This window comes from Vidua chalybeata, chromosome 1 (genome assembly GCF_026979565.1).
Source record: "Vidua chalybeata isolate OUT-0048 chromosome 1, bVidCha1 merged haplotype, whole genome shotgun sequence".
Lineage (NCBI taxonomy): Eukaryota > Metazoa > Chordata > Aves > Passeriformes > Viduidae > Vidua > Vidua chalybeata.
In genome coordinates, this window is record NC_071530.1 from 4,189 (window position 1) to 21,581 (window position 17,393).

Sequence of the window (17,393 nt, forward strand, 5' to 3'; positions counted from 1 at the left end):
ACCCTAACCCTAACCCTAACCCTAACCCTAACCCTAACCCTAACCCTAACCCTAACCCTAACCCTAACCCTAACCCTAACCCTAACCCTAACCCTAACCCTAACCCTAACCCTAACCCTAACCCTAACCCTAACCCTAACCCTAACCCTAACCCTAACCCTAACCCTAACCCTAACCCTAACCCTAACCCTAACCCTAACCCTAACCCTAACCCTAACCCTAACCCTAACCCTAACCCTAACCCTAACCCTAACCCTAACCCTAACCCTAACCCTAACCCTAACCCTAACCCTAACCCTAACCCTAACCCTAACCCTAACCCTAACCCTAACCCTAACCCTAACCCTAACCCTAACCCTAACCCTAACCCTAACCCTAACCCTAACCCTAACCCTAACCCTAACCCTAACCCTAACCCTAACCCTAACCCTAACCCTAACCCTAACCCTAACCCTAACCCTAACCCTAACCCTAACCCTAACCCTAACCCTAACCCTAACCCTAACCCTAACCCTAACCCTAACCCTAACCCTAACCCTAACCCTAACCCTAACCCTAACCCTAACCCTAACCCTAACCCTAACCCTAACCCTAACCCTAACCCTAACCCTAACCCTAACCCTAACCCTAACCCTAACCCTAACCCTAACCCTAACCCTAACCCTAACCCTAACCCTAACCCTAACCCTAACCCTAACCCTAACCCTAACCCTAACCCTAACCCTAACCCTAACCCTAACCCTAACCCTAACCCTAACCCTAACCCTAACCCTAACCCTAACCCTAACCCTAACCCTAACCCTAACCCTAACCCTAACCCTAACCCTAACCCTAACCCTAACCCTAACCCTAACCCTAACCCTAACCCTAACCCTAACCCTAACCCTAACCCTAACCCTAACCCTAACCCTAACCCTAACCCTAACCCTAACCCTAACCCTAACCCTAACCCTAACCCTAACCCTAACCCTAACCCTAACCCTAACCCTAACCCTAACCCTAACCCTAACCCTAACCCTAACCCTAACCCTAACCCTAACCCTAACCCTAACCCTAACCCTAACCCTAACCCTAACCCTAACCCTAACCCTAACCCTAACCCTAACCCTAACCCTAACCCTAACCCTAACCCTAACCCTAACCCTAACCCTAACCCTAACCCTAACCCTAACCCTAACCCTAACCCTAACCCTAACCCTAACCCTAACCCTAACCCTAACCCTAACCCTAACCCTAACCCTAACCCTAACCCTAACCCTAACCCTAACCCTAACCCTAACCCTAACCCTAACCCTAACCCTAACCCTAACCCTAACCCTAACCCTAACCCTAACCCTAACCCTAACCCTAACCCTAACCCTAACCCTAACCCTAACCCTAACCCTAACCCTAACCCTAACCCTAACCCTAACCCTAACCCTAACCCTAACCCTAACCCTAACCCTAACCCTAACCCTAACCCTAACCCTAACCCTAACCCTAACCCTAACCCTAACCCTAACCCTAACCCTAACCCTAACCCTAACCCTAACCCTAACCCTAACCCTAACCCTAACCCTAACCCTAACCCTAACCCTAACCCTAACCCTAACCCTAACCCTAACCCTAACCCTAACCCTAACCCTAACCCTAACCCTAACCCTAACCCTAACCCTAACCCTAACCCTAACCCTAACCCTAACCCTAACCCTAACCCTAACCCTAACCCTAACCCTAACCCTAACCCTAACCCCAACCCTAACCCTAACCCTAACCCTAACCCGCCCCCCAACCCTAACCCTAACCCTAACCCTAACCCCAACCCTAACCCTAACCCTACCCTAACCCTAACCCTAACCCTAACCCTAACCCTACCCCTAACCCTAACCCTAACCCTAACCCCAACCCTAACCCCTCCCCCTGACCCGCCCCCCAACCCTAACCCCTCCCCCTGACCCGCCCCCCAACCCTAACCCCTCCCCCTGACCCGCCCCCCAACCCTAACCCCTCCCCCTGACCCGCCCCCCAACCCTAACCCCTCCCCCTGACCCGCCCCCCAACCCTAACCCCTCCCCCTGACCCGCCCCCCAACCCTAACCCCTCCCCCTGACCCGCCCCCCAACCCTAACCCCTCCCCCTGACCCGCCCCCCAACCCTAACCCCTCCCCCTGACCCGCCCCCCAACCCTAACCCCTCCCCCTGACCCGCCCCCCAACCCTAACCCCTCCCCCTGACCCGCCCCCCAACCCTAACCCCTCCCCCTGACCCGCCCCCCAACCCTGATTGGGGTACCTGCCAGCTGGAGCCCTAATTAGGGAATGTATAGGTATATATAAAAAAGAAGAAAAACTATATGTCCGGTGCAGCAGTAGAAAATTTCAGGCTCCCGGGGAGTAAATTCTTTTTTTAATAATTATTTAAAGTTTGTTTTTTGTTTTACTCCCAGGGAGCCTGAAAGTTCCTACTGCTGCTTTTTGAAAGCTAGAAAGGGAAACAAAGTTAGAAATGAAAAGATGGAAAGAAAGAAAAAGACAGAGTTAGGACAGAAAGAGAGGAGAGAAAGAGAGAAACAGAGTTAGAACAGAAAGAGAGGAGAGAAAGAGAGAAAGAGAGTTAGGAGAGAAAGAGAGTTAGGAGAGAAACAGACAAAGAGAGTTAGGAGAGAAAGAGAGTTTTAGGAGAAAAAGAGAGAAACACAGAAATAGAGTTTTAGGAGAGAAAGAGAGAGAAAGAGTTTAAGGAGAGAAAGAGAGAAAGAGTTTTAGGAGAGAAAGACAGTTTAAGCAGAGAAAGACAGAAAGAGAGTTTTAGGAGAGAAAGAGACAAACAGAGAGAGGTTTAGGAGAGAAAGAGAGAAAGAGTTTTAGGAGAGAAAGAGAGTTTTAGGAGAGAAAGAGAAAGAGTTTTAGGAGAGAAACACAGTTTTAGCAGAGAAAGAGAGAAAGAGAGTTTTAGGAGAGAAAGAGAGAAAGAGAGTTTTAGGAGAGAAAGAGAAAGAGTTTTAGGAGAGAAACACAGTTTTAGGAGAGAAAGAGAGAAAGAGAGTTTTAGGAGAGAAAGAGAGAAAGAGAGTTTTAGGAGAGAAAGAGAGAAAGAGAGTTTTAGGAGAGAAAGAGAGTTTTAGGAGAGAAAGAGAGAAAGAGAGTTTTAGGAGAGAAAGAGAGAAAGAGAGTTTTAGAAGAGAAGGAGAGTTTAAAGAGAGAAAGAGAGTTTAAGGAGAGAAGGAGAGAAAGAGAGTTTTAGGAGAGAAAGAGAGTTTAAAGAGAGAAAGAGAGTTTAAGGAGAGAAGGAGAGAAAGAGAGAGGAAAAGAAATAGGAAAAGAATGGCACAGAGTAAAAAATGAGAAGGGTTAGAGTGAAAAAGAAAGACGGTGAGAGTGAAGAAGAGGACAAAACAATACAGAAAAAAAAGAAGAGAAGCCAGAGAGAAAAAGAAATAAAGAGTAAAAGCATCAACTACAGAGAAAAATAAATAGTTAGAAATAGTGAAATAGAGAAACAGAAGAAAAGACATACAGGGAAATAGAAAAGCAGAGAGAGACAGTTAGAATCAGTAAGAAACAGAAACAAACTTAGGGACGGACAGAAATGACGTGACAGAAAGAAAACTAATAGAAGAAGCAAAGGAAGAAATACAGTAGGAAAAAAAAAATGACTAAACCACACCAAAAAAACACAGGAGCCAAAGGGGGAGGGGAAGGGAGCGGGGGGCATCATTGTTAGGGTTGATTCAACTTTATTGAATGATTTTTTTTATTTACACTCCAGCAAAATACATGGAAACAATGTATACCAATGGGAGCATAGATACAATCCGTACGCTGACCGGTAGAAATCCCACTTACATACAGAACCGTATGTGGAAATGCAGCAGCAAATGCAAACACGGAACAATACGGGGCAATAGACAACGAACGCACATTAACACAATATAACCTTTTTTCTAGTTACATTACATTTTGATTGATTGTTAGAGGAAAGACCAAACAAAAATAGCACACAGAAACCAACAGTCATCCACCGTGACCGCCTCCTTCACATTGCACACAAACTCACTGTCGCTATCGTTTCAACCGCTCCGTTAAGCCCCAGCAATCGTTGTTCCTCGGGAACGTGGTTCCCGGGAGCCTCTGAAAAAAATCCTCCTGCCTGACGAAAACCCCGGTCCCGAGACGGTCCGCCTCCCAACTTTGGCGATGAACGTCGCCTCGCGGACCGGCCGGGACCGAGGAAAAAAAAACCCAGCCGGGGGGAAAAAAAAAAAACCCCCCGGCTGGGGATTTTTTATTCTAAATGTAAAAATGAGCTGAAAAACCTGAAAGGCAAAAGCCATACGCACAAGGTTAGAACCGGTCAACACACACACACAAACACACACACACAGAGCCCTCCTTCAGCTCACGCACAAACCCACCCTCGCTCTCGTCTCAACCGCTCCTCTGACCCCCGGCCATCGACACGCATGCACGACGCTCCTCGGGAACGTGGTTCCCGGGAGCCTCCGAAAAAATCCGCCTGCCTGACGAAAACCCCGGTCCCGGGACGGTCCGCCTCCGAACTTTGGCGATGAACGTCGCCTCGCGGACCGGCCGGGACCGAGGAAAAAAAAAACCCAGCCGGGGGAAAAAAAAAAAAACCCCCCGGCTGGGGATTTTTTATTCTAAATGTAAAAATGAGCTGAAAAACCTGAAAGGCAAAGGCCATACGCACAAGGTTAGAACCGGTCAACACACACACACAAACACACACACACAGAGCCCTCCTTCAGCTCACGCACAAACCCACCCTCGCTCTCGTCTCAACCGCTCCTCTAACCCCCGGCCATCGACACGCATGCACGACGCTCCTCGGGAACGTGGTTCCCGGGAGCCTCCGAAAAAATCCGCCTGCCTGACGAAAACCCCGGTCCCGGGACGGTCCGCCTCCGAACTTTGGCGATGAACGTCGCCTCGCGGACCGGCCGGGACCGAGGAAAAAAAAAACCCAGCCGGGGGGAAAAAAAAAAACCCCCCGGCTGGGGATTTTTTATTCTAAATGTAAAAATGAGCTGAAAAACCTGAAAGGCAAAGGCCATACGCACAAGGTTAGAACCGGTCAACACACACACACAAACACACACACACAGAGCCCTCCTTCAGCTCACGCACAAACCCACCCTCGCTCTCGTCTCAACCGCTCCTCTGACCCCCGGCCATCGACACGCATGCACGACGCTCCTCGGGAACGTGGTTCCCGGGAGCGTCCGAAAAAATTCTCCTGCCTGACGAAAACCCCGGTCCCGGGACGGTCCGCCTCTGAACTTTGGCGATGAACGTCGCCTCGCGGACCGGCCGGGACCGAGGAAAAAAAAACCCAGCCGGGGGGAAAAAAAAAAAACCCCCGGCTGGGGATTTTTTATTCTAAATTTAAAAATGAGCTGAAAAACCTGAAAGGCAAAGGCCATACGCACAAGGTTAGAAGCGGTCGACACACACTCACACCTGCAGACACAAGCTCTCACAGACAGACACGGACAATCACGCTCTCTCACGCGCTCTTCCGCTTACACGCTGACCGCGACCCTTACTTGAAATGCTACGTTGACGCTTCGACGCGTCTTCTGACCGCGGCTCTTCGATGTCCGGCGGTAGATTCCGGGATAACTTGTAGAGACCCGGGGACCTGCGAGACGACAGAGGCGACAGGAGGCGGTCAACGAGTGACTATCTGACAGCAAGGACCTATTCCCGCTCCGGGTCCATAAATTTTGTACCCAAAACCCCCATAGAAGACAGATGAACTGTAAAGTTTTATAACTGCTCTACCTAACCGTGACTACGCGCCTGGGCAGGGCAGCTCCGATCGTAAGTGGCACGACAGAGGCGTGTACAACATAAGCCAAGGTAGGTACATACAATATATGCACAATATAAGCCAACGTAGGTACATACAGTATAAGTACATACAATATAAACCGACATAGGTACATACGACATAAGTACATACAATATAAGCACATACAGTATAAGCCAACATAGGAAGGTACAACCTAAGCACGTACAATATAAGCCAACATAGATACAATATAAGTGAGGACTTGACGTAACTCTCCGGAAGATGAATTGTTGAGCCCTATACCCTTTGAGAAGGCGCAAGCTACGGAACTACTGCGGTCAGGTGACGACGGTCTAATATGCTCCCTCTAGAAGTCCGAGAGAATGGCACGGGAAGAGAAGGCGCTACCAAAGGTGAGAAGGAAGATGGATGAGAACGTCTCCTGTACTTCTTCCCGTCTCAAAAAGTAACAATGTAACGATGCTGGAATAAGCGATATCCAGGAAGGTACACGAGTAAAATATGGCCGATACGGCAGAGAACAATGCAGAGAAAGCCTCAAGATGTAACAAAGGCCTATGATGCACAAATCAATGGACACGGACGACATAACACAGACACGGACAACGTAACACACACACAGACAACATAACACAGACACGGACAACATAACACAGACACGAGTGGAAACTGCCTGGCAGTTCCACCTTATGGACCCAAGATTGCTAGTCCAAGATGACTCATAGGCCGATGATACCAAAGGAAAGAAAGCCCTAGGGCAATAGCATATGATGATGAAATTTAACTCCTTTCAAGATGTTAGTGCCAAAGGACTTAAGAGGAAGCCTAAGAAGCTCAGTAGGCCTAGACAAGAAAGCGATGACTACGGCGTGACCGTGGCTAGAGCTCCGGACGTGAAGGCGGGCTCCTCGGGTGAAAAGATCCACGACGACGTCGAGAGTCGAAGAAGGCCGCCGACGCAAACCTCGCGAGGACGCAAAGACGGATCGGAACTGCCCTGCCCGGCGAAGACTCTGGTGAGGCTGAGTAGAAACCCTCTCCCTCTGCTTCCTAGAGGCCCGTCCCACTATGGGCCTCTCCTCTAAGCTAACATCTAATTGTCTCCTGTGATAGTAAAGGTTTTTCCCCTTCTCCCACCTACGGGCCCCAACACTTAGCTTTTGCAAGACAACCAGACAAAATCCATCATCAGCCGGACGTGGACGGCGACACGGTCTCTACATCCGCTTCGGTGCTGCCGTTTCCAAATTTCACCTATGCGCCTCCTCACGGTACCTAAGACAAAACAGAAAATGCAACTAGCGCCCTGCAAAAGAGGAACCCCCGGAACTCTGACGCACCGCTGCCCCGGCTCACCTGAAATCTTGATGCGACTCAACAGGCTGCCAGGAGGATACCTACAAAAGGAAAAGGTACAGGCTTAGCGTGCTGCCGCATAACGGTCACCTATGAGTCACCCAGCCTAAATGCCGACTCACCCGCTTGACTCTGTTCCTTCACACGCCGAGGGCAGCAATGACACCTGCAAAGAAACAAAGCAAAAAAAAACCACACTGACATACCGAGAAAAGACCACGACCCTGACCCGACAAGTACGCCCACCTACACCTTAAGCTTGCACCCACCTGGCCTCAGACATCTGGGGTCAGAGACATCTCGCAAGAGGACCGCCTAAAATAAAATAAAATAAAAAAAAAAAAAAAAAAAAAAAAGGGGATGCTTAGACTTTCACCAGAAACTGGGACATGTGCAAGAACAAGTGCTTCTGTCCACTGCTCACTGACCTTGCACACTTGGCCTTGACTGCAGCTATCTGCCTGGACTTCCTAATAATAGACAAAGAACAGTGCTGTAACATAGTCCCCATTTATGCTTCCCCTGCAAATACAAACAGCAACTGACCTTCTCGGGGAAAACCCCCTGACCCGGGAGGGGCGCTCTGCCACAGATCTTAAATGTCTGCATCTGAAAGAAAGTTAGGAGAAAAGTCAAACAACTGTAGGATAACTTAACAGGTCCAAGCATCCTGTATGAATCTAGGAATACCATCTAGAATACAACTACATCCCCCATTCCAAATTGCAGGTCTCCAGGACTTGTGCAATTACGCCTGGCTATGCAGCAGGACAGAGCAGCTCCGGGACAAATACGTGCAGACACCCGTGACACAGGACAGGACACGACAAACGAGGGGACGCCACGAGGAGAAAAATCTCTTGGCGAGAAAAATGCCCGCGAGGACAGAGAGATTGCGGAACGAGATGACCTAGGCGAGACGGCCGGCCCGGAGCCGATGAGGCTCAAAGAACCCTGCAGGAAGAAGATGCTAAGAAAACTATGTCTTCTGCGAACCGCACAAGGGGATGCCTGAAAAGCCTACGGTAAGAATGAGCTACCTAGCTTGGCGTTCTCACGAGTCCTAAGCCGCTATAATGGATCGTTGGGGTGCGCGGCTGTCGCTACCGCTCGGAACGACACCTTAAAAGACATCCGACCGGATGCTTCTAAAGACAGATACGACTGCGATGCCTGTCCGGACTCCCGAGTCAAAAGGCCTGCGGCGTTGGTGCCGGGCCGAGGAACGCAAAGATCACAGATGCCAAGATGACCCTCAGACAGCTAAGGTAAAAAAAAGACAAGTGACGTGACAGACCCAAACAACACAGAATGCACAAGAGACAAGTGACACGACACACACCGGAACTGCTCTGCCCTGCGCGCCTCAGCGCTGAGATCAAAAGAGACGCTGTCCCTTTAGGTGGCCTAAGGAGACGCTTCTTAGACATCCCCATCTCCAAAGCAGACTCCAAAATCCCTTCCGGGCAGTCCCAAGCCAGCACCCCGCTTCCCTCCCCTCAGCGGGTCGTAGCCCTCGACTTATCTCGCACACTTCTGGGCGTGCAAATCCCTGTCGAGTGCAAAAGAAGGCCGCCTCCCCGTCTGGCAAGTTCCAGCTGTCACCAGGCTCTTATCTCTTCGTCTGCCAAGACAAAGAAAAGGAAACATCAGTGCACAATCTTAACAGCACATGGGCCAAAACCTGACAATTCTGCTACTCACCTTCTCCTAAGAGGGCCCTGGCGCTCGGGCCGCACGCTTCGGCCGTGCTCCGAGGCCGACGCTGCCGTCACGAGGTACGCCTAGGTTAAGGTGGAGACAAGGTGACTGGGCACGGCTGAAACTGGAGCGGACCCCCGCTCCTCCTCCCTACCTCCCCGACTCACCGCAGCTCCTCGGCCGTTCCCGCAAGCTACCCGGACGGGACCTTGAAATACAAGATGCGTGGGCTTCATCACGGGGTCCCGTAATACTTCCGGAGGGCAGGAAACCCGGTCCGTCCGCCACCTGATGACAGGGGCTTAGCGTACACCGAGTGGATGGTCTAAAGCACGCAAATGAGAACGGATGGTTAGAGGTGCACCAGAAATTGAGACCTGCGCGAGAACAACTGCTTCTGTCCACTGCTCACTGACCTTGCCACGCTTGACCTTGTCTGCTGCTATCTGCCTCGACTTCCTAAAAATAAAGACAAAGACGAGTGCTGTCACATAGTCACCATTTATGCTTCCCCTGCAAACACAAACAGTGACCGACCTTCTCAGGGAAAACCCCTTGACCTGGGATTGGGGGCTCTGCCACAGATTTAATCCATCTGCATCTGAAAGAAAGGTAGGAGTAATGTCAAATGGCTGCAGGATAACTTAACAGCACCAAACATGTCAATCTACAAATACAATCTAGAGCCCAACTACACCCTGCATCAGAAATTTCAACTCCTGGGACTTGTCCCGTTACAGGCTTATGCAGCAGGGCAGAGCAGGTCCGGGACAAATACGTGCAGACACCCGTGACACGGGACAGAACGTGACGAACGAGGGGACGCGACAGGGGGAAGAGAGATCTCGGCGAGAAGAACGCCGGCGAGCGCCGGGAGAATGCGGAACGAGACGACCTAGAGACCTGAGACGGACGGCTCGGAGCCGATGAGGCTCAGGGAACCCTGCAGGAACAAGATGCTAACAGAATGATTTCTTAAGAGAACCGCAGAGATGAATGTCCAACAATCTTACGGTCGAAAGGCTCTAGCTACCTTCGCATTCTTATCGGTCCTAAGCTGCTATAATGGATCATTGCGGTGTGTGGCTGTCGACACGGCTCAGAGCAAGACCTTAAAAGACATCTGACCGGATGCTTCTAAAGACAGATGCGATTCCAATGTCTGTCAGGGCTCCCGAGACAAAAGTCCTAAGGCGCTGGGGCCAGGCCAAGGAAGGCAAAGATCACAGATGCCAAGAATGAGGCCAGGGTGACCCATATGCTCCTCAAAGGGCTAAGGTAAAAAAGATAAAGGACATGAGGGACCCAAACAACACAGAATGCACGAGAGACAAGTGACACGACACACACAGGAACTGCTCTGCCCAATGCACCTCAGCGCTGCGATCAAAAGAGACGCTTTCCCTTTAGGTGGGTTAAGGGAACATTTCTTGGACATCCCCATCGCTAAAACGGAGACAAAAACCCCTCCCGGGGACTCCCAACCCAGCACCCCGCTTCCATCCCCTCTGTAGCCCACGACTTATCTCGCACGCATCCGGGGATGCGAATCCCTGTCGGGTGCAAAAGAAGGCCGCCTCCCCGTCTGGGAAGTTCCAGCTGTCACCAGGCTGTTGGCTCTTACTCTGCCAAGAGAAAGAAAACCAAACATCAGTGCACAATCTTAACAGCACATGGGCCAAAACCTGACAATTCTGCTACTCACCGTCTCCTAAGAAGCACCAGTGCTCGGGCCGGACTCTTCGGCCACGCTCGGAGGCCGACGCCATTGTCGCGAGGTACGCCTAGGTTAAGTGGAGACAAGGTGACTGGGCATTCCTGAAACATGAGTGGACCCTCGTTCCTCCTCCCTACCTCCCCGACTCACTGCAACTCCTTGGCCGTTCCCGTGGGCTACCCAGAGGGGACCTTGAAATAGAAAATTTGAAGGCTTCATCACAGGGTCCTGTACTACTTCCAGAGGGCTCAAAAGCACAGGAAACCCGGTCCATCGGCCAGTCGGTGACGGCGCTTGGCATACTCCAGGTGGATTCCCTAAAGCACACAAATGAGAACGGATGCTTAGAGTTGCACCAAAAATTGTGACGTGAGCAAGAACAACTGCTTCTGTCCGCTGCTCACCTGCCACGCTTGACCTTGTCTGCTGCTATCTGCCTCGACTTCCTAAAAATAAAGACAAAGACGAGTGCTGTCACATAGTCACCATTTATGCTTCCCCTGCAAACACAAACAGCGACTGACCTGCTCATGAGAACCCCCTTGACCTGGGATTGGGGGACTCTGCCACAGATTTAATCCATCTGCATCTGAAAGACAGTTACAACTAATGTCAAATGGCTACAGGATAACTTTACAGCACCGATCGTGTCATGTCAATCTACAAATACAATCTGGAGCCCAACTACACCCTGCATTACAAATTTCAAGTCCCCCGAACTTGTCCTATTACAGGCTACGCAGCAGGGTAGAGCAGGTCCAGAACAAAGACGTGCAGACACCCGTGACACAGGACAAGACGTGACAAATGAGGGGACACGACACGGAGAGAGAGCTCTCGGAGAGAAGAACGCCTGCGAGGACCGAGAGATTGCGGAACGAGATGACCTAGGTGAGATTGACGGCAAGCCGGCGTGGGTCAGAGAACCCTGGAGGAACAAGATGCTAACGGAATGATTTCTTCAGAGAATCACAAAGATGAATGCCCAAGGATCTTACGTAAAGAATCTCTAGCTAGCTTGGCATTCTCACAAGTCCTAATCTGCTCTAATGGATCGTTGCGGTGCGCAGCTGTCAACACCGTTCAGAACAAGACTTCAAAAGACATTTGAGAGATGCAATTCAGATGCCTGTCTGACCTCCAGAATCAAGAGTCCTATTGCATTGGTGCCTGTCCAAGGAACGCAGAGATCACAGATGCCATGAGGCCAGGTTTCTGATAGGGCCCTCCAAGAGCTAAGGTAAAAGTCATATGACATGATATACCCAAACACACAGAACGCACAAGAGACACGTGACACAACACACACCAGGATTGCTCTGCCCTGAGCACCTCAGCACTGTGATCAAAAGAAACACTTTCCCTTTAGGTGGCCTAAGGGGACGCTTCTTGGACATCCCCGCCACCAAAGCTGACTGAAAAAGCCCTCCCAGCGCCTCGCTTTCATCCCCTCTATTGTTCGTAGCCCTTGACTTATCTCTAGGACGTCCGGGGATGAGAATCCACATTGGGTGCAAAGGAAGGCTGCCTCGCCTCCTGGGAATTTCCTGCAATCTCCGGGCTGTGGTCCCTTGCTCAGCTACAATCGAGAAAACCAACACTGTGTGATCTTAGCTGCACGATAGACAAAACCCACCAATTCCGCTACTCACCGTTCTCCTAAGAACGCCCGGGTGCTCGGGCCGCACGCTTTGGCCGTGCTCAGAGGCTGACGCAGTCATCACAGGGCATGCCTAGGTGAAGAAGAGACAAAGTGATGTGCCATTGCTGAAACCTAAGTGGACCCTGGCTCCTCCTCCCGATCTCCCTAACTCACCGCAAATCCTCAGCCGTTGCCAAAGGCTACCTGGATGTCACCTTGAAACACAAGATTTCAAGGCTTCATCACAGAGTCCTGAAATATTTCCAGACGGCTCACAAGCACAGGAAACCTGGTCCATCAGCCAGATGGTGATGGGGGTTTGGCATACTCCAAGTACACGGCCTAAAACACACAAATGAGAACGGAGGCTTAGAGTTGCACCGGAAATTGACACCTGAGCGAGAACAACTGCTTCTGCAACCTGCTCACCTTGATTGCTGACATCCGGATTTAATGCCTAAATATAAAGACAGAAAACAGTGCTGTAACACACAGTCGCCATTTACACTTCCACTGCAGAGAGAAATGGTGACTGACCCGCCCAGGGAACCCCCTCTCCAGGGATGGGGCGCTCCGCCACGGATTTAATCCGCCCGCATCTGAAAGAAAGTTAAGCTGCAGCATAACTTAACAGCTCCAGACACCTTACGTTAATCTAAGAATACCATCTAGACTCCAACTATACCCTGCATTACAAATTTCAAGTCCCTGGGACTTGTCCTATTACACCAGGCAATGCAGCAGGGCAGAACAGCTTCGGGACAAATAGGTGCTTACACCCGTGACACAGGACAGGACGTGACAAACGAGGGGACGCTAAAGACAAACAACACATTACGTTAATAAGATTGTGACAGAAGGACGATAGAAATCTTACTGGCAAGAAGAATAACGGCAAGGACCGAGAGGATGCCGAAAGAGTTGCCTGATGCTATGGCAACGGTGGATGGCGGAAGCTCTAGGGAGCAAAAGAAAAGACTGACAGAGTGACCTGTTAGTCACAATGATCGAGTTGACCATGAGACAATGCTACATTTAGAATGCTCTCTGTATCCCTACAATCTTAGAAACACCAGGACGTTACAACTCCTGGCTGGAAAGGATGGACGGTGACATTGCTGGGAGCAAGGCCTCAAAAGTCATCTGACTCGATGCTTCTGAACTGGGACTCGGAGACGTGGCCGAGGCCGCCGGGAAAAGAACAAACCGTATCGGCGTCGTGCCGAGAAGCGTGAGCGTTCGAGAACCTAGAGATCGTGGCCGATGCTTGCGGTAAGGCCCTCGAGGGGAAAAGGCAGATACGTGATCCGAGGCACCCCAATGATACGCTACGAAACACGGTACACGACACAACACGACACAGACCGAAACTGTTCTGCACTGCACGCCCTACAGCTGCAGTCAAAAGTAGGGCCTCTCCCTTGAGCTGTCCTAAAAGCCCCTTAGAGGACATCCCTTGACCCTCCGCTCATTTTTAAATCTGTCCCAGGAACTTCCAGTCCGCTACCCGACGATCATCCCATCTCCGGGCCGTGGCCCGTGACTTATCTTTCGGATGACTGGCGACGTGAATCCACGTTGGACCTGAAACCAGTCGGCCTCGGAAGGCCCCGTGATCGCCGGTTATCCTCTTAGTGAGCTACAATAAAGAACACCAAAACCAATGTGTGACTGTAGTGCTATGTGGGCCAAATCCCAGCGAGTCAGCTCCTTGACCTCTCCTAAGTATGCCTAGGTCCTCAAGGCTCCAGCTTCATCCCGAGTCCAAGGCCATAGCTGTTATGACTAGCACCTGGGTTAGAGAGATCCAAAGTTACATGATATTTCTGTGAGTGCTGTAGATGAGCTGGGGTGCCCCAAGACATGTGAATGCCTCTGCCATGCTTGCTAAAAACCTTGGGGGGTCCTCAAATAGACACCATTTCTCACCCTGCTGCCTTCAAACCCCCCCTCCCCCAATAACTCCTAACCAGACATCTACTCACCCTCCCTCTCCTGGTCACAATCCTCAACTTTACTCATCTAAACCCTCAATCTCAAACATCATCTTCAACACAGAGCAGATCCCTCTTGTGATATGATGAAGCTGCTGAAAAAAATCTGAAGCGTCTCACTTGACACAGCCTAAAATTTCAGGAAGTTTCCTGTAAAACTTCCTTGTAAAAAAAAAAAAAAAAATAAATAGAAAAAACAAACCCAGAAATTACAAAAGCACCTAATCACCCCTGAACACGCAACCAAAAATCATGAATGTAAATACTCCCTGTGCTCATTTCTGTATTCTTCGCAGTATGTTCAAAGCCCCTATTGCTTCAGAGGCCGAAAAGCACCTGCTGAAAACAAGCTGAGATAAGCTGAAAGAGCCTCTTCACTGAAATGAGAGGAGACCTCCTACCTCAGTGCATCCCAAAGAGGGAATGAAGCCCCTTCGCAGAGGCTGGGGTTAATATACCCCTGATTGGGCCCGCCTCTCGCTCCCATGATGCCCGGGAAAAGGGAGGAGGGGCAAATCCCACCGGGTATAAAAGCCCTCCCAGGAGCTGCAGCCGTTTGGCTCCTCTGACTTGAATTCAAGGTGAGTAAAGGGCTTGATCCTCAGGGAAATGACAATGCTTTTTTTTTTGTTTTTTTTTTCCCCTTCTATAGCTGCTTTGAGCAAAAGGGCAGAAAACCGGTAAGAAATAAAACTTTATGTTTAGGTAGCACAGCTAAGTAAGTTGGGTAACTTGTTATTAGCTCACCTAATTATTCTTTAGTAACTGCTAAGTAGTATTCCACATGTGACTAAGTAGGGTGGAGAACAATACTGATTATATAAATGGCCCAAGTCTCCTTAGGACCTCTAATTAGGGCTATCTCTATTATATATAAAAATAAGAAAAATAATAGACTCCTGGGCAGCATTAGGGTTAAGTACAGGCCTGGCTTGCCCTTGTCTGAGGTATTCAGTCCCAGGGCACAGATACAAGTGCCCTGAAATGTAGTTTGAAACCATTAAATTGCTGAAAAAGATAGAGCTTCCGTCAGGTGAACCCCTCAAAACAAGGAAATTAGGCGGTTACCTCTTTAGTTACCAGTCTACTGAAACTGATACAATGGCAAATAAATGGCTTCTCTCCTTTAATTTAGTCCCATAAAATATTGGGAAAAGAGGGGTGTTCCTCGCTTTAAATCTCTCTGGCGATGAAACAAAGTAGGTACAGCTGGCTTCCCCCTCAATTTGAGCCTTAGGACAACAAAAAGGGGCAGTGACCCTTAATTCAAACCCGCAAGTAAGCTCTGCCAAGGTTTTCCCCTTCTATTTAAAGTGGAAAATAATGAAAAATGGGAATTGCCTGTTAATTAACACCCCTAACAGCATAAAAGAAGCAGGAATCCTTTCAGCTGAGACCGTTAAAACTGCAAGAGAATGGGATTCCCTCACAATGTGAACACAAAAAATAATGGAAAAGGAAGCTTTCTCCATCAATTTAAACCCCTTACCTCCGAATAACCCCTCGGTTTTCTGGAGGTGCTGCAGAAGGACAGAGGACTCTAGGGAGGGATTGACGCGATAAAAGCGGACAGTTGAAAGCTCTCCCCTGGAACCCCGCACGCTGCCCTGCCGGCTCAGGTGCTGCCCCTCGGTAATAGGGCTTTTCCCTCGGCGTTTTCTCGAATGGACGCGTCCGGCTGCCCCCCGGGCCCTGATGGATGGTTCCTAGAAGGACAGTGGGATAGCCTCGTTAACGCCTCTGGAGTAACAACTCCCTGTGCGGGTGTGCCCGGGTGTGGCGGGTTTGGTGTTGGTTAATTACTAAAACGCTCGCTTCTTGCTGGCAGATAGGAGAAAAGTAAAGTAGATTTAAAACTTAAAAAGGGTATAAAGAAAATTTTAGTAAAAGTAACTAGAAGATAAAAAAAAGATAGTAAGAATTAAAACAAACCATTTAGAACACTTCTCTTCCCCCACAACTTTTTCTTTCCCACTGATAATATAAAGAAACTAAAGGTAAGATTTGTAGACCGTTTATTACTTTTAAAATAGTTTTTTTCCGCTTAGCGAGAGAAAGCTGTGTTGTTAGGGTGATGGAGATTTCTTTACGAGAGGGAAAAAACCGTTTTCTTGTGGTGCTTAATTCCGTTATGAATAACGGTTGTCTGGGGAATTCTGCTATTGTGAATTTTTTTTCATTTTTACGAGCCTTCCCACACCTTGTTGATGGGCTTTATTGACTTAGGGGGAATTGTTTTAAAGATGAGCTGTTTAAAGGCAAAAGTTTTTATTATTCATCTCTAAAATTACTTTTATCTCTGGTAACAGAAATATTTTTCTTTTTGGAGAAGCACAGCACTAATTTTCCTTCTTTTTCTGTTTAAACTTCTTATGGGATTACAGTTATTTTAACATTTGTTTCTTTTAGCACGGAGGCTTTTCCTTGATATCAATTTGAACACTTTCATCTCTTTATAGTTTCGTGCGTTATAAGGAAAAAAGAGTCCTTTTTTTAATAACTCGTAAGAGGATTTTAGCTCTAAAAACAAGGCATCTCCTCCTCCCTCCCATTCGGGACTTAACTACTTCTTTACTGACTTCGATGCCTTTATGTTGTTCTTTTACGTGCTTGCATTTTGGTTTTTTCTCTTACTCGAGAGACGACTGAAGTATTGAAAGGGTTACCATTACGCCCGAGGCCCACCTGACCCGCCGGTAACTCGCGGCGAGGATCTGCGACTGGGCTGCGTCGGGACTGGCTTCGCGGCAGGCTCTGGTTTTGGGCGCGAGCCGCAAGGGTCTCTGATCTCAGCCACGCTGAGGGGGACGGGCCCTGACGGTAAGCGCTTCACAGCCGCGGCCAGCGCCGCTCCGGCCAGGGCTCCGCAGCCTCCCCCGCCTTCCCGCCCGGCAGCTGCTGGGGCCCGGCCAGACCGAAGCCGATGGGGGAGCCGGCGGACGGCCCGGGGAGGGGAGAAGGGGCCCGGCCCGCAGCGGGACCGCCCGGACCGGCCTGGCTGACATGGGGGGCCGGGGCCCGCCACCTCCTCACCGACCGCAAGGAAAGAGAGAGTTCCCGGGTTTTTTCGTCTTTAACGTGTCTGGTTCACTGAGGCGTGTCCAGCTTCGCGGTGCTTCAACAAGCTTATAGCATCCCATGAACTCTCCCACCTCAGTCAATTCCCAAG

At 49.7% G+C, this 17,393-nt stretch overlaps 1 protein-coding gene and 1 long non-coding RNA gene across 6 annotated transcripts; one reads left to right on the forward strand and one right to left on the reverse strand.

The window, feature by feature from the left end:
• Positions 1-3,708: 3,708 nt before the first annotated feature.
• On the reverse strand, positions 3,709-9,087 carry LOC128789948 (uncharacterized). Of its 5 annotated transcripts, XM_053946304.1 has the most exons (9): positions 9,039-9,087; positions 8,875-8,954; positions 8,703-8,794; positions 7,717-7,779; positions 7,599-7,640; positions 7,293-7,336; positions 7,171-7,211; positions 5,558-5,640; positions 3,709-5,404 (listed from the first exon to the last, which is right to left on the reverse strand). In XM_053946304.1, exons 4-9 carry the CDS (start codon positions 7,777-7,779, stop codon positions 5,114-5,116), a joined length of 564 nt encoding a protein of 187 aa, XP_053802279.1. In that variant the 5' UTR covers positions 8,703-8,794; positions 8,875-8,954; positions 9,039-9,087; the 3' UTR covers positions 3,709-5,113. The 5 variants fall into 5 exon arrangements, 4 of the variants coding, with proteins under 4 accessions (XP_053802279.1, XP_053802270.1, XP_053802296.1 ...); XR_008431594.1 differs by lacking the exons at positions 8,703-8,794; positions 8,875-8,954; positions 9,039-9,087 and adding an exon at positions 7,440-7,485 and having other exon boundaries at positions 3,709-7,089; positions 7,717-8,641; XM_053946295.1 differs by lacking the exons at positions 8,703-8,794; positions 8,875-8,954; positions 9,039-9,087 and having other exon boundaries at positions 7,717-8,641.
• Positions 9,088-13,237: 4,150 nt separating this feature from the next.
• On the forward strand, positions 13,238-13,894 carry LOC128799568 (uncharacterized). The gene is made up of 2 exons (XR_008434766.1): positions 13,238-13,502; positions 13,720-13,894. It is a non-coding gene; the product is annotated as an uncharacterized LOC128799568 (long non-coding RNA).
• Positions 13,895-17,393: the final 3,499 nt, after the last annotated feature.

Coding starts and splice junctions, on each gene's coding strand:
- LOC128789948 (XM_053946295.1), bottom strand. CDS start 7,863: ATGGTATTCCTAGATTCATACAGGATGCTTGGACCTGTTAAGTTATCC. Junction 7,212..7,292: donor GAAGGAACAGAGTCAAGCGG/GTGAGTCGGCAT, acceptor TTCCTTTTGTAG/GTATCCTCCTGGCAGCCTGT. Junction 5,405..5,557: donor AGACGCGTCGAAGCGTCAAC/GTAGCATTTCAA, acceptor TTTGCCTTTCAG/GTTTTTCAGCTCATTTTTAA.